This window comes from Electrophorus electricus, chromosome 16, assembly GCF_013358815.1.
Source record: "Electrophorus electricus isolate fEleEle1 chromosome 16, fEleEle1.pri, whole genome shotgun sequence".
In the NCBI taxonomy this organism is placed as follows: domain Eukaryota; kingdom Metazoa; phylum Chordata; class Actinopteri; order Gymnotiformes; family Gymnotidae; genus Electrophorus; species Electrophorus electricus.
Genome location: NC_049550.1, coordinates 12836530 through 12857879, shown reverse-complemented (window position 1 = coordinate 12857879; position 21350 = coordinate 12836530). Strand labels below are relative to the sequence as shown.

Here is a 21350-nt window from a genome sequence, read left to right as displayed (position 1 = left end):
GGGGAGTTGCAGCTTTTCCAGTCTCGCTAGCATCATGAAGGCGGCTTGGGGAGCGCCGTTTAATGAGCCGCTAAATTATCGCTTGTAAATACGAAAATCACACCTGCAAGTCTATGAAACTGGACACGGTGCTTAAATAGAATTTTGGGTGAGAGACATTTTTTGTGGTTTAGTGATTAACTTGCGTTAGGTCGTTCAGCAGCTCTCGCTAGCCAACGCTAGGCCGCAGTTCCCGAGCTAACGGCTAACTTAGCAGGCTAACGGGTGGTCAGTTAGTGAACCAGTGGGCCCAGTTAGTGCAGCAGTGTGATATCTTGGAAAAGATGTTAGGGACATCACGTTTATCACAAAGCGGCGAAAAGAAGGCGATTAAATATACTGCCCTTAATTTAGCCAGCCAGCTAGCTAGCTCCATGCCCGCTGCCGCTTGTTTACAGGTCAGCCACGGTTGTCTGAAAGCTCCCAGTAAACGCAGCGGCTGGTGTCGGTGTTTGTTTTTTTGACGTGTGCTGACGTGCGGAATGAACCAGCGTGTCTAAAATTGTATTAACTAACGCTAATTGTCCCGTTAATAAGTCACGTGTGGAGTGTTTATTTAAAGCCCTGCAGAATGTCCAAGATCAGGCGGAAGGTAACAGTGGAGAATTCGAAGACCATATCCGACAGCAGCAGCAGCAGCGGCGGCACGACCACCCCATCCCGCAGGCCCAGCGTGTTTGAGAGGCTCGGACCCAGCACGGGGAGTAATGTTACCGAGGTGGGCCGCGCCGCACATTAGCACCGACAAAACGCAGCTCAGCTTCGTGCCTTGTTTGGATGTTGAACTGCGGTGGCCACGGCGCCAAATGAACTCGGGTTTGTTTTACTTCCGTCAGACCCACTGTAGAAATTGGTTAAAGACAGGAAATTGCAGTTACGGCAACACTTGTCGCTACACACATGGAACTCCGTCAAGAGGCAAAGGTTTTTCCGGAACGTTCAGCAGGTGAGGCTGCTTTTGATAAGTGCTGCCTTAACTGTGGCGTTTGCGCAGAGTATTGAGTTGGGCTTGTGTGTGTAGGTCAGCGGAGAGGCCCACTGGGGATCTCCGGGAGAGGATGAAGAATAAGAGACAGGATGTAGATGCAGACACTCAGAAAAGAGAGCCAGACGAACCGACTTCACCTGCAGCCAGAGTGAGGACACTTGGAATTGATTATTTTTGTTATTGTTGTATTATTGTTGTTTTTTATTTGCACAGCTCCTAAAGTGTGTTTGTGTGTGTAGCAGAGAGATTCATCCCGAGGCAGACACAGAGAGAAAGAGGACATAAAGATCACGAAAGAGCGAACGCCAGCCAGCGAAGACGACCCAGTAGAGTGGGAGCCCACTCGTGAAGGTGTAGTACCTCGACTGCACCAATCACCATCAACCACCAACCAACCACTCCACCGCCCACCATCAACCACCAACCAACCAACCACGTAACCTGCGCTCATCCTCTCCTCTCTTCCAGACTCTGATAACGGTGACTACGACTACGAGTTATCCCTGGAGATGAAGAGGCAGAAGATCCAGCATGAGCTGATGAAGCTCGAGCAGGAGAACATGGAGAAACGAGAAGACATCATCAAGAAAGAGGTAGAACACCTGGCTGCTGAAGTCTGACCTCCCTAACCCTAACTCTACCCGTATACAAACGAATGTGCTGTTTAATCCAGATTAGCATGTTGGTTCAGTAAATTGTGACTAACACTGCTTATTCTTGGAACAGGAATCGCTGGCCAAGACCCGAACCAGCAGCACTTCCAAAGATCGAGTATGTGTGTTCATGCAGCATCCATCCCTTGTAATCCCTCAATGTTTTTGTTAGGCTGGACTACACTGGATTGAATGTAAATGAGTCACTGAATCTTAGTATGACTGAAGGATGTAACAGTTTCAGGGCACAGACCTTGTAAAATCAAACATGAAAGGTTCATTTCTTTGATATTCTTTCCTGGACACAGAGGAAGTTCAGTACAGTAAACTAAAAAATAAATAGTGTCACTGTAGGCCATTACGTGTCTTGCGCTTAAATTACATCAATGGACACGATGCTATAGTGTTGTATGCTACATAGTGAGTGTTAAGTAGAGAGTCATTTTACTGTGGTGATTCTTTGTACTGTAGATGTTTATAGGTATTAATTTTTGTAGTTGTATGTGCTTTTGTTTAGTAGTGCGTCTTTGTTTTTAGGGGTCCCCCGAACGCTCCAGCTCCAAGGGCTCGCCCTCGTCCCGCAAGTCGGGTGCCTCGCCCAAACGCAAAGGTGCCGGGAAAGGTGTCGGCTCCGGCAAGAAGGAGAAGAAATCGTCCTCCTCTTCCTCAGTCCTGTCGTCCCCTGTGGTAGAGCAGGGCCGGCCCGAGGAGGCAGATAGCAGGTGAAGGAGGGCTGGTTCAGGGTCAGCTGTCACTCTGGCATGTGAGAGCAAGATTAGGATAGAAAGGGCAGGCTCGGGTTCTAGATCAGTAGTGTTGGTTTGATGGGAACGAAGCCTGGTCAAATGATGTTTGTGCAAAACTAGATTTGATGTGTGTATTTTTAAGCGATTGCGCTGGAAACATGTTTGCGTTAGTGGCGATATTCCTGAGGAAAATATAAATTGGTCGTAAAGGGGGTCACCATTAGACTTTGTTGTTATCCACCAAAAATAAAAATCCCACAACACCCATGTTCTTCTGCTGGGAGGTAACCTGTTACTGTTTCCCCCAGTCCTGGCTTAACACTCCACTGAGAATGCACTAACGCACCACTGTTAAGCCACTTGTGAGCGGTTTGACTGGTGTGCTAAAGCAAGCCACAACCGTTGGACCAGGCCAGAGAAGGGACACACTAATCGTCCTAATTATCCAGCAATGTTATGAAGAACCCCGAATGACGCCCCGAACTCCTCCCAGGTCGTCCAAGAGCAGCCACAGCAAGAAGAAGGGGCCCCGCACTCCCAGCCCGCCACCCCCCGTGCCCCTGGACCTGCCCGTGGGGGGCAAGAAGCACAAGGGCAAGCACAAGAACAAGGAGAAGAGTGAGGACAAGGTGCGGGAGGGCAAGGAGAGGGGCAGAGATGTGGAGAAGCACAAGGAGAAGAAGGAGAAACGCAGGTGCGCTGGCTCTCCGAGGAAAGGCCTGGCTACGTGGCCTGGGAGTAGAAGCCTTCGTTACACCGACGTTCATTTGAATAATGGGAGGTAGACTTTTTATTTCCATAACCGCTATAAGGGCCACAGTTGAAACACTGGTGTTTTTGACCTGTCCGGCACTGCAGGGACCGTTCTGACAGTTCCCACAAAGCCAAGCGGTCGGTGACGTCAGAAGAACGGTCTGCCAGTGTGTCGCCGCCAGCACGGAGGAAGTCCTCGTCCCCTAAACCAGGCGCCCAGAAACAGGGCTCACCCCAGAGGTGAGCGCTCATCCCCTACTTGACCTGTCTGCTCATTCACCACCTGTTTTTACTAACTTGCTTTTCCTTTTTTCTTTTTTGTCCTCTCCCAGGTCCCGTACCCCACTTCGTCATCACCGTAGCCCCTCCCCAGTGTCCCGCCCCCACCACTCTCCCTCCTCCCATTCTGGCTCCTCCCACCAACGCCACTCGCCTTCCCCCCCACCCCGCCGCCGCCGCGGCTCCCCCTCCCCGTCCTTCCAGCGTGACCACCTTCCTCCCTCTTCTTCCTCACCTCTGGCCTCCCAAGCCTCACGCCGTTCCCGATCGCGCTCACCCCCCACCCCACACAGGGAGGCGTCGCCCGTCCGCGGGCGATCGAGCCCCGCCTCCCGCCACCACTCGCAGGGCCGAGAGAGGGGGAGGAGCGAGCGGGAGAGGAGCCCCACCCAAGACAGACGTCACGAGCGCAGAGACGGTAGGAGGTGTGTGTGTTTGTGTGTGTGTTTGTGTGTGTGTTTGTGTGTGTGTTTGTGTGTGTGTTTGTGTGTGTGTGTGTGTGGTGACGACGACGTGGTTCTCTCTCCTGGATCCAGAGAGCCGCGGCAAGCGTGAGAAAGAGGGAGGACGTGACGATCGTGGCTACGATGCCGATCAGGGCTCCATGCGGGACGATCGCGAGAGCCGGGACCGGCGCGCAGACCGCGACCGCCGAGACGCCCGCGACGACCGGCAACACCGCGGCGACGCCAAGGACCTGCGGGATGCCCGCGCAGCAGAGTCTAGGGACCGTTCTGGACGGGACTCCCTGGAACAGCGGGACCGGGAGCGCGAGAGAGAGAGGGACCGGAGCGATGCCCACAGGAAAGAGGACGCGTCCGTGCAGGAAGAGAGGAGTTACGCGAGGGGCCACGGGAGAGAGGAGGGCCGCGCGGACAGCAGGAACGACTCGCGGGCCGAGAGGACCGGCAGGGGGAGGGGCCGCGTGTCGGACGCGGTAGACAAAGGTGAATAATCTGAACTTACACACACAGCGAGAGAGAGAGAGAGACAGAGAGACACACACGCTCTCGTCTGCTGTCCAGGTTCGTCCCGCGGGTCCCGCGCCTCACAGGGTGAGAGCGGCAGTAGTGGCGGCCACGACAGCTGGGAGTCCCGCAGCACTGCGCTGAGAGAGAGGAGCTCAGAGAGGGCGGTGGAGCGCGATCGCTACGATAATGACAGGCAGCGCGGCGAGCAGGCCAGGGACTCGTCCTACGACCGCCGCGGAAGTCACGTGGAGAGAGATCGCCGTGACAACAGGGACAGAGGTTCGGGACTACTTCACATGGGGCATTTTGAAGTACACGAGGTTTCCAGAGACGTGGGACGAGCACAACCTCTGGCTCAAACGTCCCGGTAGTCTGGAAACGTTGTTTGACGACCTCGTAACAACTACAGCCCTGCGGCTGCAATAAAGCGCGAAATGTGATTAAATAATGTGTAGTTGTTGATTAATAGCCACCTTACAGCCCATAATGCAGCAGTATTTGTGCTAATAATGGTTTTTATTTAGTTTTGGGTGCAGTGCAGAAAAAGAAAACCTGTCTGTGTTTAGCAGATCAGAGAGCGCCCTCACCTGGCCGCCACCAGAGCCGCAGCGAGGAAACCGACCGCGACGAGCGGCGAGACGAGCGAAGGAGCGACCGGGGGGAGGACAGACGAGACGACCGCGGTCGCGAGCGCGACCGGGAGAGGGAGAGGGAGCGAGAAAAGGAGAGGGAGAGGGAGGCAGAGAGGGAGCGGGAGCGCGCCAGGGAGAGGGAGCGAGAGAGGGAGGAGCGGGAGCGGGAGAGGGAGCGAGAACGAGAGCGAGAAGAACGAGAGAGGGAGCGCGAGCGGGAGCGGGAAGAGCGCGAGCGGGAGCGGGAAGAGCGCGAGCGCGAGAGGAAGGAAAGGGAACGAGAAAGGGAGCAGCGGGAGAGGGAGAGGCAGCGGGAATGGGAGGAGAGGGAGAAGGGCAGAGAGGAGCGCAGGGAGAAGAGGGAGGAGCCGCGAGATGAGCGCTTGGGCCGGGACGCTCGCGACGAGAGAAAGAACAGGCGAGTGTCTTCTCGGCAAGCTCCGTTTCTTTGGCACGATTCGCGAAGCGGGACGCTAGGTCCTGCTTCCGTTAAGCGACGACGTAGACGCTCGTCATGGTAACGCCCTGCATTTTCTCCGTCAGCGGACGCAAGAGGCATCGCGTGGAGAGCAGCCCCAGTCCTCGTCCGTCTCCTAAGAAGGCACGGGAGGCCAGCCCTGCAGACAGCGACGGCTACAACAGCACCGAGGAGAAAGGTGGCTTAGCTTTAGCATCTTAGCTGTAGTTTGGGTTGGAGACGAACACATTCTCACGACCCTCCTGACTCAATGTAATACCACAACATTTTTTTTTTTTTCTTTCCCTTCTTTTTGCGCAGGTGATAAACACCGCCTCCTGAGTCAGGTGGTCCGCCCTCAGGACCCCAGCCGCTCCCCTCCGCGCTTGACCACAGAGGAGAAGCCTGCCCGCTGGAGAGAGGACGAGCGCCGCGCCGACAAGAAGGATGTGCGAGGTGGCCGGCACGAGGAGGTGGAGCCTCGCGGCGAGCGAGGCGCGGGCCGAGGGGCGGAGCGCCGAGGCGAGCAAGTCGCGGAGAGTCCAGGGGCTTTGGAGTTGCGGAGGGGCAAAGAGCAGAGGGATTCCGGCACGCCGCCCCCCGCCGTCTGCACCGCCGTGCCCGAGGGCCGGGACTCTGCCTCGGCCGTGCACGAGGAGGGCAAGAAGAAGACCAAGTCCCAAAAGAAGAGCCAGAAGAAGAACCGCAAGGACGAGGAGGCCAGCGGCGCAGCTGCGGACCGCTTTAACCCCGAACCTCTGCCGTCCTCCGCCGCCCCTGCCTGCGAGCCGCTGCGCCCCCTCCTCTCCCCCCGCAAGATGGGCAAGAAGAAAGGGCTGGACCGCAAGCGCAAGCGCTCGCGCGGCGCCGAGTCGGACGGGTCGGAGGACGAGCAGGCCATCGCGCCGCACCCCGTCAGCAAGAGGCGCCGCGGCCCGCGCACGCCCCCGCCGATCAACAAGGAGGACCTGCCCTCCCAGCGGGCGCTGGCGGCTGCTGGCCACGCCCCCCCCGCCGCAGATCCTCAAGATGGACGGCAACTTCAGCGACTGGTCCGACGAGGACGTTCCGGAGCGCGGCGGCGGCGCAGGCATGGCTCCGTCCGCGCCGCTCCTGGCCGAGCGGCCCCCGGAGCGCCTGCTTCCTGCCTCGCCCCGACGGAGCCTGCGGGGCCGGAACCCGCCCATCGCGCCGCTGCTGCCGGACCCGCCCATGCTGATGCAGACGCTGCCGCTGCAGCCCCTCCTGCCCCAGCACATGCTGCGGAAGCCCCCACAGGCCGACGCCCACCAGCTGCAGCGCGGCGGCATCCTGCCCGGCAACCAGAGCCGGGTGGTGGCGGCACAGGCCCCGCCCCGCAGGATGCGCTCGCCCTCCAACGATTCGGTGCACCGCGCCGACGATGGGCAGCAGGGGGTGCGCTCGCGGCGTGGACGCATGCAGGGGGGCAACTCCCGCGACAGGGAGAGGGCGGCCGCCGTGGCAGCTAACGAGATGATGGGAGGTGAGAGGAAGTCGAGGATGGACCAGCTGAGGAGGGGAGAGCCGAGTCGCAGCAACTCCTCTGGTGAGAGGAGCACAACTTGAGCCTTTTTTCCTTCTTTTTTTCTTTGGTCGTTTTGTCTGTTTAACTGTAAATCTGTACAGTTTTAAAGCTCTACGGACTGACACAGTTTTGGTTTTGTCACGGTGCAGACCGGCAGGATTCTCGCAGTCACAGCTCACGGCGCAGCTCTCCGGAGTCTGAGCGGCAGGGCCGCTCCCGTGCCGGCTCCTACGACAGCCGCGAGCGCGACCAGTTCGAGCGCGACAGGAAGGACCACCGGCAACCGCAGAGCCAGCTGCCGCCGCCGCAGCGCGACTGGGAGCCGGAGCCGCGCGAGTGGGTCGGGCGGGGCCGTGAGCCCCTCCTTCGCGCCAACCGAGAGCCAATCAGAGAGCGGGACCTGCGCGAGAGGGAACGGCTGCTACCCGAGGGGCTGCTCTCGCACGACCGCCTGGAGCGAGACCGCGGGGAGAGGGAACGGGACCGGGGGGAGCGCGAGCGCATGCTGCCGTTTGACCTCCTGCCACTAGGGGAGCCCAAGAACAGAGCGGAGATGAGGATGGAGCGGGCGGACTATGAACCGCTGCTGCCCCGAGAAACCCTCATGGACCCGGACAAACCAAGCAGCACAGACGAGCCCCACACGCAGGCCGAGCCCGGCGAGCCAGAGAAGTTGGATGTCCTCGATGGTGAGAGAAGTGCTGCACGTTGTGGGGTGAAACGCAGTGCTCCAAAAAAAACCAGTGCAGTGAAAGAGGGGAGGAAAAAAAATCTTGAATTTCTAAATCGGTCATAATTTAGCTTAATTTGTCTCATCTTGACTCCGTACACAACTCTCATGTCTTTTAATTGGTGTCTCTTTTTAATTTAGTTTCCATTTTCATTTAAATGTTAATTTATGTAAAAAGCTTATGTATAAACAGTAATGAAATGAAGTAATTACAGAGAAGTTTAAGAAAGTTCATATATCCAAGTTTAAATCTAGCATAAATCTACATAAAAGGAAATGAGGTTACCAGTTCAAGGTCACTTATATGAAGTGCGTCTGTGCATGTTTTGTCTGCTGCATCAGATGAGGATGATGGGAAGGGTGAAGATGCCCAGTCTGTGGCGTCGGGCGGCGAGGAGTATGAGCCAATCAGTGACGACGAGCTGGACGAGATTCTGGCCGACAGTCAGAAGAGAGAGGAGCAGCAGGAGGAGGAGCGGGTCCCCGGTACGTGAGTTTTACTGGACCACTCATAGACCTTCTCAAACTGGTGAATTTAACATGCGTCCTCAACTCTTAGTGTTTCTATGATTTCTTGAATGGGGCCCAATGAGTCGGTTACTTTAGCCTACAATCCTTTCCCACAATCCTTGAGAAACTGTTAATCCAGGGGTGAGGGAACATAAAGATTGTAGGTTTTTAAGTATAACTATATCTAGCAAAAGATAATTGATCCACAATTTGAGTCATATGTACATAGACTGATCTGGGGACCTGTCTGTACAGTGGACCATCTTCCATAAACCTTTGCTAACTTGAGAAATATTAATTCACAGTAATAAGAAAAGGAAAACAAAATGCTACCAGATTTATTACTTGACCTGAAAAGATTTTTACTCCATACGTCTCCATGACCAACTGGTGTCAGTTTCACCGTGCCACTACACCACAAAACAGTCGAGATGGTCATACTCCTTTCTCCACACAAACGCACCACTCTGCCACCACGTAATGGCAGACCGAGAAATGGTTTGAATGCGCCGCAGGGCCCCTGGACGTGATCGATGTGGACTGGTCCAGTCTGATGCCCAAGCAGAAGCAGGAGCCGCGGGCCCCGGGGGCGGCGCTCCTCAGGTTCACGCCCGGCGCCATGCTACTCCGGGTGGGCGTGTCCCGTCGGCTGGCGGGACCTCGCCTCCTCACGCGCGTGAAGGACGCCTGCGCCAAAGAGCTGGAGGACGCGAAAGGTGAGCGATGTGATGCAAAAGACTCTGAAGGTCAAGGGTCGACATTTTAATTATTCGGTGTCACGTAGGCCCCGAAATGGCCCTCTGTCGTCTAAAAGAGACAGTGCTTCAGGAACTCCGAGCTAGAAACAGTACTGTCGTATTCAAAGCTGTGACCTGCCGGTAGCTGCTCGGCACTGCGTGAGCGCAAAGATAAGGTTGCAGACGGCCGATAGTACAAGGCCTCTCTGTATTCTTACCAATAACACAATTACCGGTGCGTTTGGATCGTAGCACACAACAGAATTGCTGTAGAGTAGCCCTGTTGCTGCCCGTGTTCCTCAGATGCTGAGAAACTGTTCGAGCACGACCTGGGGGCGCTGAACATGGCAGCGCTGAACAGGAAGGCAGAGAGGGCGAACCTGCTCCGTAGTCTGGGCCCGTGCTGCAAGGCGCTGTGTGCCCGCCGAGACCTCGCCATCCGCAGACAGCTGCTGAAAAACGACAAGGTAATGGAGGGGTGGTAGTCTCACTACACCAGCAGCACTATACAGTGAGAAGTGACAACCGCACTGGTTGTGTGTGCGTGTATGAAGAAGAATTCAGTAAGCAGCTAGTGCATGTTAGGTACACTACACTTACTCCTTGGAATCCTTGGTCCTCAAAGGTGTGTGTGTGTGTGTGTGTGTGTGTGTGTGTGTGTGTGTGTGTGTGTGTGTGTGTGTGTGTGTGTGTGTGTGTGTGTGTGTGTGTGTGTGTGTGTGTGTGTGTGTGTGTGTGTGTGTGGACCGAGTGCTGCACTGTTGCGTGATGTAGGGGACAACTAAGCAGATATACACCAGTGCGCCGGTGGTGGACCAAGAGTTGCTGCAGCTCACCTTGCGTCTCTTTAAAAAGAAAATGGCCACTGGTCAGGAGAAGGCTGACCCTGCATCTGCGGCAGCCGAGGTGTGCGTCTCCTGAGGCAACGCCAAGCGTGCGAAAACTGACCTAGGATCAGACGCGGCCACGGTTCTAAAACACTGAAACTGTAAGTCGGTGATAATGGAGGATCGTGTCCATGAGACTTGGGGAGGACAGCACCATAGAGACTGGAGGAATGCTAGCCTATGAAGACACTGTCCGACTCATGCTGGCCGGTGAACTTTGTGTTCTGAGTGTGTGGCGCAGAGAAGGCTGGGTGCTTTAATTTGAAGTTTAAATGTTTTAGAGAACATTTAACATTTTAGGCTGTCCATATAATCTTGTTTGTTGTTGAGTTTATACCGAAGTTGCTTTGTTTAATTGATGTACTATGAATTGCCTGTTAGAGATGTACATTAAAATGTGTGCTTCAAGCTGTCTGTCTTTTGTTTGTTTTTCTGCTCTCATTAGAGTTGTCGAGTCTATGTATTTTATTATTTATTTTACTTGACTAATGTTTGAGGGGAATTTCATCAGTGTAAGTAACAATATTCGGTATCAAACTAAATAATAGATTGAAAGGGGCGTGTGTGTGTACACAGTATATTAAGATCAGCAAGTCAAACATGAACTCAAATCTATTCCCCTTTAAAACGATACATCCACGAGTTTAAGCAAAAGTCCTCTTCGTTCCCACAATGCCGTTTGGTGGATGACGTGTCGGGGAGTAAAGCGCTTACGCAGGCAGGCCGCAGCTCTGCTAACCCCTCGTTGGATATAAATGAGCGACTCCTCATATCGGCGCCGCTTTCGCATGTAGATACTTTTAGATTAGGCGTCAGGACGTCGTATGAGGTACCATGTTTGTCTTTCTCCAGCTCCGTTTCGTCGCCGTTTCCCTTTTCATCTGTGGAGCGCTGCTGCGGGAAGCTGGAAGTTTCTACCTTCCGGGTCTGGCGCCCGTCAGCTTCTGTGAGGCGACGCCGGGGGACCGAGAGCCGGGGGCAGAGTGTCAGGTAACTACCCCAGCGCGGGGCCCGCCGTGTCGGCGTGAGTGAAGCCGTTTTCCGCTGTATCGTTTCGTTGAGGCGCTCGCTAGCGTTGGCTTTCTCTTTCGTTAGCCGCCGGCTAACGACCGTTGATCCGTAGTGGCTGCTGGAGGCCTGCGAGGTCGTGGGACCAGACCTGTCTGGTAACTGTAACTGTGTGTGTGTGTCTATTTTAACTGTGTAACTGTGTGTGTGTCTCTATTTTAACTGCCTTTAGTATGTGCGTTTGCTTCCCTTGCACGTTGCTTGTCATTAGCTTAAATGAAGCTGACCGGCTTACCGGCTTGGTTACTGGGAAATAGGCTGCTTGTCTAGTGTGTTTGACGGGAGAGCGTAGTGTTTATTTTCCGATAAATCGTCGCTTACCGACCGTGATCCGATGAAGTCGGCTGTTAAGCCCTGGGAACGTTTTACGCCCCCGTCTCAGACTTGAAATATAAACCAAATAAAAGTTTCAGATGTCTGGTTGCTTATTTGGTTACTAGTCTTTTTTCCATAGACTCCTAGTTAGTTAACCTATATGTCACGGGAGTGGGCGCAAGTGTCTACTTTCTCGACTTCTCTCGGAAGTTAGTGATGATGGTCCCTTTCATGTTCTAACCCGTTATACATTTATAAAGACTTTTTAACACACCTTACACTCGGAATTCTTTGTGGTGGTCGTCTTTTCAAACCCAAGGCTCCTTTCTGATGACCTAAAGACTCAACTCGTAACAGCTCATCAGTTCTTATTGCGTCATTACGTTCATAATCTTATTACTGTCGTGCAGTCAAGGTCTTTGCGTACTTAGAAAATGCAGTATAACTTAAAAAACTAACAATTTTCTTGTTCACAGGACAAAATCGAGCTGTTTGTAAACAGGTTGGATTCAGTGGAATCGGTTTTGCCCTATGAATACACTGCGTGAGTATACTTTTAAAATGGTTTTTCGTTGTTGATTTTATGTCCTTACCTGCTCAGACCTTTCAGACTGCTTCTAAACTGTAATGACTGTTACTTGTACGTGGTATTCGAGTACATGACTTAGTCACAAAGGATGCTTGGCTTGTTGGATTTGCATGTAGACCGTGCTTTTACCCGTTCATACCTATAGAAGTTAAGCAAGTTTTGCCAGAGAATCCAGAAAGACTGCCAAGTCGTGTCCGATTTTCTATTCCACTAAGAATAGTTGCTCCTTGTGTAGCACAGATTATGCAACACATTCTTGTTTGCCAGTGTGTCAAATGTCAATAAGAACAAAACTATAAAGTTAATTTGATCTGCTCTACATGTGTTCTCACCTTAAGTCTGCAGCTGCTACAACTGCTGTTATGAGTGACCTACATTAAAATGGGCATTCTTGATTTCTTGTGTTCACTGAAACAAGGCTTGCGTATTGCTAACGAGCTACATCGTCAGCCTACACAGTTGTAAATGTTGTGCTTTTTGCGGGTTCTTCTTTGGAACGTTTTCTTCTGCAACCAGGTTCGACTTCTGCACTGATGATAAGTTGAAGCGACCTTCGGAAAACTTGGGCCAGGTTCTTTTTGGAGAGAGGATTGAGCAATCTCCTTATAAGGTACCTCACAGAACCGCTGCCCAACTGTCATCCACGCAGCAACGCACATGCTCCTTGGCCCTTTTCATTGCATTTGGTTTTTGTGTTGCCATCAGAGGGATTTAGTGTCTACTTAAAACAGTGCAACTCGTTTACTTATAAAAAACAAAGTTGACTTGATTGTACAGTGAGTCAGATTTGCATGAAAAATGGTCCCAAATATCTCAGCGTTGCAAGTGAATGTACTGGCACTGACGTTAGCCTAAACGCCCTGGAAATTTACTTTTAAATCATTTTAAAAGGAGTCTTTTGATTCATTCGGTCTGTTTGAAAGATCCAGTGATGCAGCGTGAAATATCCGTGTATCTTCAGTTTTCAAAACCACTTAGCTTTGCTGCTCTGGGCCGCCTTAAATTAATGCAGCTTTTTGTCGTTAGTGTCTGTAAATGAAAACCACATTTTAAGTGAGCCTAGATACAAAACATTTTAAATGCATCATCCCCCCCCCCCCCACTGTTTGTTTATGTTGTTCCTCTGTTGCAGTTCTCCTTTAAGAAGAAAGAGGAGTGTAAACATGTGTGCACCAAAAACTATGACACCAATAAGGCAGAGGACAAGACCAGTGTGGACTTCCTGAAGAAGGGCATGCTCCTGAACTACCAGCACCACTGGTGAGCTTCCACCTCTGCCTACGTCATCTCCCTCTCCTACCCCCCCACCCCCCAGCACCCCCTGTTGACCCTGCCTCTCTGCGGACTGCAGGATTGTGGACAACATGCCTGTGACCTGGTGTTACGACGTGGAGGACAACCAGAAGTTTTGCAACCCTGGCTTCCCCATAGGATGCTACGTCACGGACACCGGCCGCGCAAAAGACGCCTGCGTCGTCAACGTGAGTGCTGGCGGCCTTTGGCTCGCTCTGTTACTCCTCAGCTTTGGGTGGAACGGGTTCAGAGAGGAGCACGCGCGTCTCGGTTGCACGTGGGCAACGCTGATGTTTCTAGATAACGTTCCCCAGCTGCTAATTGTTAGCAAGGTCATTTTGCTCAGTTTGTAGCCTATGTGTTGGCTTCTAGCCATCGCCTGTATAGTGTCTAGTCATAATAATGAAGAATAATAATTTTTTTTTTCTTATTTACTATAAATATTCTTCTTTTAGCTTCGCTGATTTGTCCTGTGGTGATCACAGCTGCTTCTTCGTACATTTTTTTTTTTCCCTTCTCCCTTGTACAGTCTGACTTTAACGACAAAGACACCTTCTACATCTTCAACCACGTGGACATCACAATCTTCTACCACAACGTGGAGAACGAAAACAGCGGCTCCAGGCTGGTGGCCGCCAAGATGGAGCCCAAGAGGTGGGGTGACCATGGGGCAGTCGCAAGCACCGCACCGTGGCACGCTTACTACAGCTAGACTTGGAGGATCTTGCACCCCTCTCACTGTGTTAGCCACGAGGCATGAGCACTGCTACTGTTCACATTTACAGGGATAGTTCAGGGGGGCAGGGGGGTTAAACACTCCACGTGTGATGCTAGCTTCTGTTCTTTGTGGAACAGCCGAACGGTCCATGTAGCTGTACTGCAGAAACCACTGAAGAGAAATGTGGACAGTCGGTCACATTTTAGCTCTACACCACAGTGTCCCGAGTCCCTTTTCACCAAATCGGTTTTACTCTGGGACGCACATGACGTGTGTGGAGAGGGTTCTTTGGGGTGGAGGTGTGGGCTGAGCTGGGCTCTAGCGTGACTCTTCACACGTCCACTGAGTGAGGTGAGCCACGGGGCTGTGTTCTGTTCACGCTGTGAAGGGCTTTAGAACAGCATCGCGTTTACCTTTCATATCCGTCATGTGTTCAGTGACTGAGACGTGTAGATCCTACATGCGAAATGGACATATGACGGGTAGTGTGTGTGTTTGTGTCAGCTATAAGCAGTCCAATCCCGAGACCCCAGACTGCACAGGGCCTCCTATGAGCCTCAGCAACAAGGGCACTGGACCGATCACAATCCCCTACACCTACTCTGTACACTTTAAGGTCAGTGAGCTCACTCTCTCCCCCATTTCTCTATTCTTTCGTTCTCACGTAATAGAAATGACGCTTCTTTGTCCACGAGGAACTCGTTAAGGGGGGGGGGCTGATGTGGAACGTGTTCTGTTGGCTGTTTGTGTTGAACCTGTAGGTTTCAGACTAGGCTTTTCTGTGTGAGGTCAGCGTATAGCTGACTGCTGTTGTCTTACTGGTTTGATGCTTGTAGGAGGAGCCAACCATCAGATGGGCCTCTCGCTGGGATTATATTCTGGAGTCTATGCCGCACACCAACATTCAGTGGTTTAGGTGAATGTTCACACACTCTTTGATGTAAAGCAATGCCCTTATATACATACGCAGTGTTCATTCCTTCCTTCTTTGTAACTGTGTGTGTGTGTGTGTGTGTGTGTGTGTGTGTTGGACCACAGTATCATGAACTCTCTGGTGATCGTGCTCTTCCTGTCTGGTATGGTGGCCATGATCATGTTGCGTACCCTGCACAAAGACATCGCCCGCTACAACCAGATGGACTCGGTGGTAAGAGACTCTGCCTGTTCCGGCGGGGGCGCTGCTCGGGGACCCTCGGGGAGGCCGTGCTGGCCGTAGTCGTCCTCAGTGTTCTCCTGGACGTTATGTCTTCAAAACGCGCTCTTATCCAGTGCCTCGTGTGTGTGTGTGTGTGTGTGTATATATTGCATATAGTTTCATGTTCCTCTCACACACACACACACACAGCCGAGCCCTGCTCTCATTATGCAGACCCCAGGCAGGTGTAGAGGGACGGTGTACGTCCATGTTCTGAACACACATTCACCATTTATTAGAGCCCAGCACCTGTACTCCACTTACTTACACAGTCAGCCTGCTCAGCCGTGTGTGTGTGTGTGTGTCTCCCCTCCAGGAGGACGCTCAGGAGGAGTTTGGTTGGAAGCTGGTCCACGGTGATGTGTTCCGCCCGCCTCGTAAAGGCATGCTCCTGTCCGTCTTCCTCGGCTCCGGAACCCAGATCTTCATCATGACCTTCGTCACCCTCTGTGAGTACTGACCCACACACAGCAGTATGCACACTTGGGGGGGTATGCACACTTGTCCCGTCCGGTCCGGTCCGTACTGCACTCTGTTTAAGTATGGGCTGAGCTACTTCCTGAAGATCTGCTATGTTCCATTACACACGCGCGCGCGTGCTTTACTAAATACTATGGCGTAAGAGGAACTGAAGTTGAGTTTGATTTATATTGATAAAACAGTGTCTGTTAAACAGAGATGCTGGCACATGATGGTGAGTCACGTGTCCAGAATAAACTGGTTAATGTTCCCACTGTGTTTGCACAGGTTATTAACCCTTTTTTCCCTTCCTCACCCGGATAGTTTTTGCGTGTCTGGGCTTCCTGTCTCCGGCTAATCGCGGTGCCCTGATGACGTGTGCCGTGGTGCTGTGGGTGCTCCTGGGAACCCCGGCCGGCTACGTCGCCGCCCGCTTCTATAAGTGTGAGTACAACACCGTGCTCATGACCCCTCACCTCTAACCCTCCTCTCGGTGATGTTTAGACCATCTCTGGATCATCAGGCCTAATCAGTGTCAGGAGGGGCCCCTATACACACACACGCCAGTCCATTGAAAACCACTCGCACAGCGTGCGGGCTGCTGCCTGAACTCCCTGCTCGCCTACTCTTCTCTTCTGTCTGCATTAATATGTCTACTTCATTAAGACAACAAACTAGAGTAGGAATGTGTCAACACTAATGCGTCATGTCATGCGTCAACACACTGACACTGGTGTTTATTCTTTCTATACACACATATAGCCTTTTGTGTGTGTGTGTAGGTTGATGTTTGCATTTCACATGTAAGCAAGTATGTGTTTTGTTTCGTTGGGTTCTGTCTACACAGCTTTTGGCGGGGAGAAGTGGAAGACCAACGTTCTCCTGACAGCCTTTCTCTGTCCCGGGTAAGTTGGAACGCTGTACCCTCTACTCTACTGGGAATCACAGAAGTACAGGAAAGAATGCAAACCTGTACAATTAAGCAGAATACAATATTAGATGTGTATTTCGACCCTGTGTGCGTGCGTGTGTGTGTCTCATAGTTGGGTTAGACTTGTTTGCAACAGGGTTCCAATTTGTAACAATGTGTATGTAACTGTTATCCTCCTCTCTCAGGGTGGTGTTTGCTGATTTCTTCCTGATGAATCTGATCTTGTGGGGTGAGGGTTCATCTGCAGCCATGCCCTTCGGCACACTGGTGGCTATCTTGGCTCTATGGTTCTGTATCTCTGTCCCCCTCACCTTCATCGGGGCCTACTTTGGCTTCAAGAAACCTGTGAGTGTACACACACACACACACACACACACACACACACACACACACACACACACACACACACAGAGACTGCTAACCACTGTTTGATGCTAGCCACACACTGTTGTCCGTGGCAACCCCTCAGCAGCCCTAACCACGCTCTGATCTGTTTTTGGATTGGCCAAGGGCATCGAGCACCCCGTGCGGACCAATCAGATCCCTCGACAGATACCAGACCAGTCCTTCTACACCAAGCCCCTACCCGGCATCGTCATGGGTGGGATCCTGCCTTTTGGCTGCATCTTCATCCAGCTCTTCTTCATACTCAATAGCATCTGGTGAGTCCCGACCGTTACCATGGGGATCAGGTGACTTGTGGCGCAGGACAGGACAGTATAATGCCAGCTTCACTCACGGTTCTGTGCTTTCCTTAAGGCTGTTCCCGTCACTGACTCGGGGGTGGGGGGGTTCGTTCTGTTAGAGAGTTCATGATGGCTCATGATGCATGTGTTGCATATGCAGGTCCCATCAGATGTACTACATGTTCGGCTTTCTCTTCCTCGTCTTCATCATCTTGGTGATCACCTGCTCCGAGGCCACCATCCTACTCTGCTACTTCCACCTGTGTGCTGAGGTGTGTGTGTGCGTTTGTGCTTACACACTATGCCACCGTTGACACAGTAACGACCTCATTGGAGTAGATACTGATGATGTTGTTGTTGTGGCGGGCTCCACCAGGATTACCACTGGCAGTGGCGTTCCTTCCTCACCAGCGGTTTCACGGCGGCGTACTTCCTGGTCTACGCTGTGCACTACTTCTTCTCCAAGCTGCAGATCACAGGCCTGGCCAGCACTATCCTCTACTTCGGCTACACCATGATCATGGCCCTCATCTTCTTCCTCTTCACAGGTACACGTCACCGCCGCGTGTAGATCTGCCCTGCATGTGGCCTACTTCAACCCCCTTAAAAGCTCCCTAGCGCTGGGCGATTTAAGACGATCTCAAAACAGCATTGCGATAAATTTTGTGTAACTGGGTTTAGCTTTTGATGTTTTCACTTGATAAGGGTGGCTGTAACAGCCCTTCGCACAGCGGAAATACACACGACAACGGCCGATCAGGCACTGTTAGCATGCCCGTTTCTTGCCGCAGGGCGCCAGCTGAGCTTCCAGTACTGAAGAAATCCCAGAACGTTTATGTAAACATGAGTTCACCTGCAAGTGAACTTGGTGTCCTCCAAAGCTGAGGAAATGGTTGACAGAAAGGTACCATGACATGTTACATGGGAGTGGTTGGAATATCTGAAAAGCGACAAAGCACGAATTAAGACGGTCTGCGGAATGTCATTGGTCGGTGCAAGCCGAGACGGGACACGCAACAAGTCTGTCCTGTCGCCTGATAAGGTGCCATCCCAGAGACTGCAGGGACCGCGTCTACAGTCTGAAGATGCAGCAGTAGTGAGGCTGAACCAAAACGGCAATAAATGCTGTCCTCCTTTACAGTCGCTGTCAGGGTAATGTTCAGAGTGGCAGCACTGTTGTGTTAATTAACGTTATCGTGGTCATGTTTTTGCAATATTGCCCAGCCCTAGTGCTGCCCTAGTCGGTGTCTCACACAGTTGCACAAGGGCATGTACATGGTCGCCCCGAATGGGTGGGTCTGACCTCCTGAGTGCATCTACTGTTGCGATCAGAATGAGGACTGATGGAGAGCAGGAACTGGAAGAGAAGTTTGTGACTCCCTGTGTTTGTCTGTCATTCCTTCCCTTGAGAAGTGTCGGAGGAGGAAGGGAGAGCAGCGTGTGTGGCAGAAATAGTTTGCCTGCCCATATTGGTAGAAAAGTAATTGCATTCAAGTTCGGTTTATGTCACATACGTGGTCATACACAGTATAACTCGCAGTGAAATGGTTGAGAGTGCTCTGTCCAAACTGAGGAAAAAGAACACAGGGGTGCATAGAGAAATATATATTCTATATATGTACAAAAATATTAACAATTGTATGTACAATATATGTATATTATGTTTATATACACAATGCACAATGTACATTCTGTCTTATTAGGCTTAAACCTCATATGTGTGAATCTTTCCCCCCCCCCCCCAGGTACAATTGGATTCTTTGCCTGTTTCTGGTTTGTTACGAAAATCTACAGCGTGGTGAAGGTGGACTGACTAGTACAAATCTCAGTGTACACTTTACCCTCCTCTGACCAATGAGACACCCTTGGGGGAGGGACAAAAGCACGGTGGAAGACGCCCTATTGGCCCATCTCACCACTCAGAATAAATCCTAACAATCTTAAGCTTCCAATGGAGTGAGTCTGTAAAAAAAATTTTTTAGAAAGGTTTTGATTTTGTGTGTTCGTTCACACCTGCTTAAAAACACCACTCGGGCCATGACAGACCGACAGTCACCACATTTTCCTTCATGATTTGCAAAATGAAAATTTCCAATTGACATTTGTAAATATACTGTAGCTAATGTGGAGGTGCGTTAGCTACAGTAGGAAGTCGATATGTTGTTGAACAGTTACGATGATGGAGTTTTGTAAATAACCCCCTACCCTTCAATGCAGAAAAAATGTAAAATGTCCAAAAAACACTTTTTTTTGAGGAAATGGTAATGTTTGCATGTTATTAACCAACGGGGGTTCTTTTTTTGTTCTGTTTTTAACTTTGCATTGTGTTCCTTCATTTATGCCTTCACACTTTGTATGTGCCTCATCATATTGGAATGGAGTCGGGTCAGTGGGGTGCACTGTAAAACTCTACCATGATGCACTCGGTGCGGACTGGCTCCTACTAGCTTGTTCCTCTTTTTATTAGCAAAACTCTACTTGGTGAAGGCCGGAAGGTATTTTTTTGAAGGTCCCTGGGTCCGTATGTGTTAAATATATGATCTAGAATCAGGTTTTGTCTTTTTGTATCCTATTGAATACAGTTAATAATATGTTCAAGAGCTGATTCTAGGTCAGCACTCTGAGGCGCTTTGTACATATAGATCTAGGCTGTTTTCCGTAGGCTTAACTTGTACTCATAGCAGGGGGAGTAAGAAATCCATCTACGTAAGAGTACGTGGATAGATTTGTTTGTGTGCTTTTTGTTTGATTAGTTGTTTTGGTGGGCATGTACATAAGTAGACTGTAAACATGCATAAGTTATGTTTTGATTTACAATGGCCTAGTATTTTTTTGCTCACTGATTTGAAACGATGTGATTGCAAGGGAGAAAATATGAATGTTGGAAATAAAAAGCATTTTCTTGTCCAAAATAAAACTGGACTTTTTTTATTTATGGTGTTTTTAAAAATACTTTGTCTCCCAAAACATTGGAACAGCTAACCATAAGTTACTGTGTTGTGTAATAGCAATAACAAGCATAAGAACTTGGTTCAGGTTTGGGACCAAAGAGAATTGAGTTATGCTGTGATTTTGGTCAATATGTTCAGTGGACGTGTCGGACAGTCGCTGGGTGTTTTGGGGTAGTGTCAGCTTCTGAGGGTCATCGTTTCCTATTGGTTCCCATTTCTTTGACAAGCCAATCCCTGCCGAGTATGGCACGCTGTTCCTGATGGGAGCTGTTGCAGACTGAACGTGATCTCGGCCCGACTACGCCCTCGGCTGCTACGACGTGGAACTTCCTTAACGCTTTCCTTGCACAAACAGTAGTTAGAGAAAACATGTAGGCTGCTGGAAGGCTCAGGTGAAGAACAAATTGAGAAAGCTAAATCAAAGGCACGTGTTATATGAATGAACGTGCACAGTTCCATGTGAGAGAGACACACCCACACCCCTCGTGCTGGTGAATAGCCACAGTGTGTTGGTCGTCTACACTAGAGGCTTGAATATCTGTGGGCAGCTGAGCAGAAATGTTGATCCCACATGTTGTCAAACCAAACACACCTAGAGCTTTGTATGCATAGGCGCCCCAGTCTGGGGTTTGTGTGGCGGCAGGAGCCAGGAACACTAGATGTGTTGGCTAGAACATGCATTTTCAGTCCTTACCTGCTTTTGAGAGAGTTGAAACGCAGACCACTCTGAAATTGTGTACAACAACAGTCCACTATACTGCACTGGTTCTAGTTTTCCTCTGATTTAGTTCCTGAAGTTTGGCGATGAGCTAGTCACCTGGACCAGGTGTGTTAAAGCAGACAAAGGAGGAATTGGAAACTGTGCTAGGCTGTTTCAGGATGGAGCTGAAAGTTATGCTATACAGATAAGACTGATTGACCCTCCCATACAGCCTATGCTAGTAAGCAGACTTTTTTTTATGCATCATCACTTCCCTTGGAGAACTCTGAGAACTAGTCTGCCATTCCTGGATTTCCGTTATTAATTTGGTTTGAGATTTGGCAACTTCCAAGTCTAGGTCGTGTCCTCAAACAACCCACAAGCAGCAGGACTTGATGTTTGGTTAGGATCAATGATGGTGTGCTACCAGTAGGTGGCGCCATTTTCACTTCTGTTTGGAATCCAGTGCTCAGGTTTGCTCCTGCCTCATGAAGGAAAGAAGCACATAATGTATACA

At 51.1% G+C, this 21350-nt stretch overlaps 2 protein-coding genes across 2 annotated transcripts; both read left to right on the top strand.

Annotated features, from left to right (window-relative positions):
• The first annotated feature begins 7 nt into the window (after positions 1-7).
• On the top strand, positions 8-10338 carry zc3h13 (zinc finger CCCH-type containing 13). Its single transcript, XM_035534530.1, is given in 22 exon segments — positions 8-148; positions 602-757; positions 876-985; positions 1061-1175; positions 1267-1378; positions 1496-1620; positions 1754-1798; positions 2218-2402; positions 2920-3120; positions 3285-3419; positions 3512-3876; positions 3995-4405; positions 4484-4708; positions 4999-5479; positions 5605-5717; positions 5840-6540; positions 6542-7085; positions 7214-7753; positions 8137-8280; positions 8820-9020; positions 9345-9508; positions 9816-10338. Coding segments are annotated over 21 exon segments (5211 nt in total). The 5' UTR covers positions 8-148; positions 602-610; the 3' UTR covers positions 9963-10338.
• Positions 10339-10604: 266 nt separating this feature from the next.
• On the top strand, positions 10605-20099 carry tm9sf2 (transmembrane 9 superfamily member 2). The gene is made up of 17 exons (XM_027022315.2): positions 10605-10918; positions 11788-11855; positions 12417-12510; positions 13033-13160; positions 13252-13381; positions 13723-13847; positions 14416-14527; positions 14748-14827; positions 14950-15058; positions 15423-15555; positions 15890-16009; positions 16413-16470; positions 16682-16841; positions 17007-17158; positions 17343-17454; positions 17559-17730; positions 18928-20099. Exons 1-17 carry the CDS (start codon positions 10763-10765, stop codon positions 18993-18995), a joined length of 1977 nt encoding a protein of 658 aa, XP_026878116.2. The 5' UTR covers positions 10605-10762; the 3' UTR covers positions 18996-20099.
• The last annotated feature ends 1251 nt before the right edge of the window (positions 20100-21350 follow it).

Bases quoted from the DNA above. Each gene is read 5' to 3' on its own strand.
- tm9sf2 (XM_027022315.2), top strand. From the start codon at position 10,763: ATGTTTGTCTTTCTCCAGCTCCGTTTCGTCGCCGTTTCCCTTTTCATC. The intron at 16,842-17,006 runs GTGAGTGTACAC...GGATTGGCCAAG, and splicing joins ACTTTGGCTTCAAGAAACCT to GGCATCGAGCACCCCGTGCG. The intron at 17,455-17,558 runs GTGTGTGTGTGC...GGGCTCCACCAG, and splicing joins ACTTCCACCTGTGTGCTGAG to GATTACCACTGGCAGTGGCG.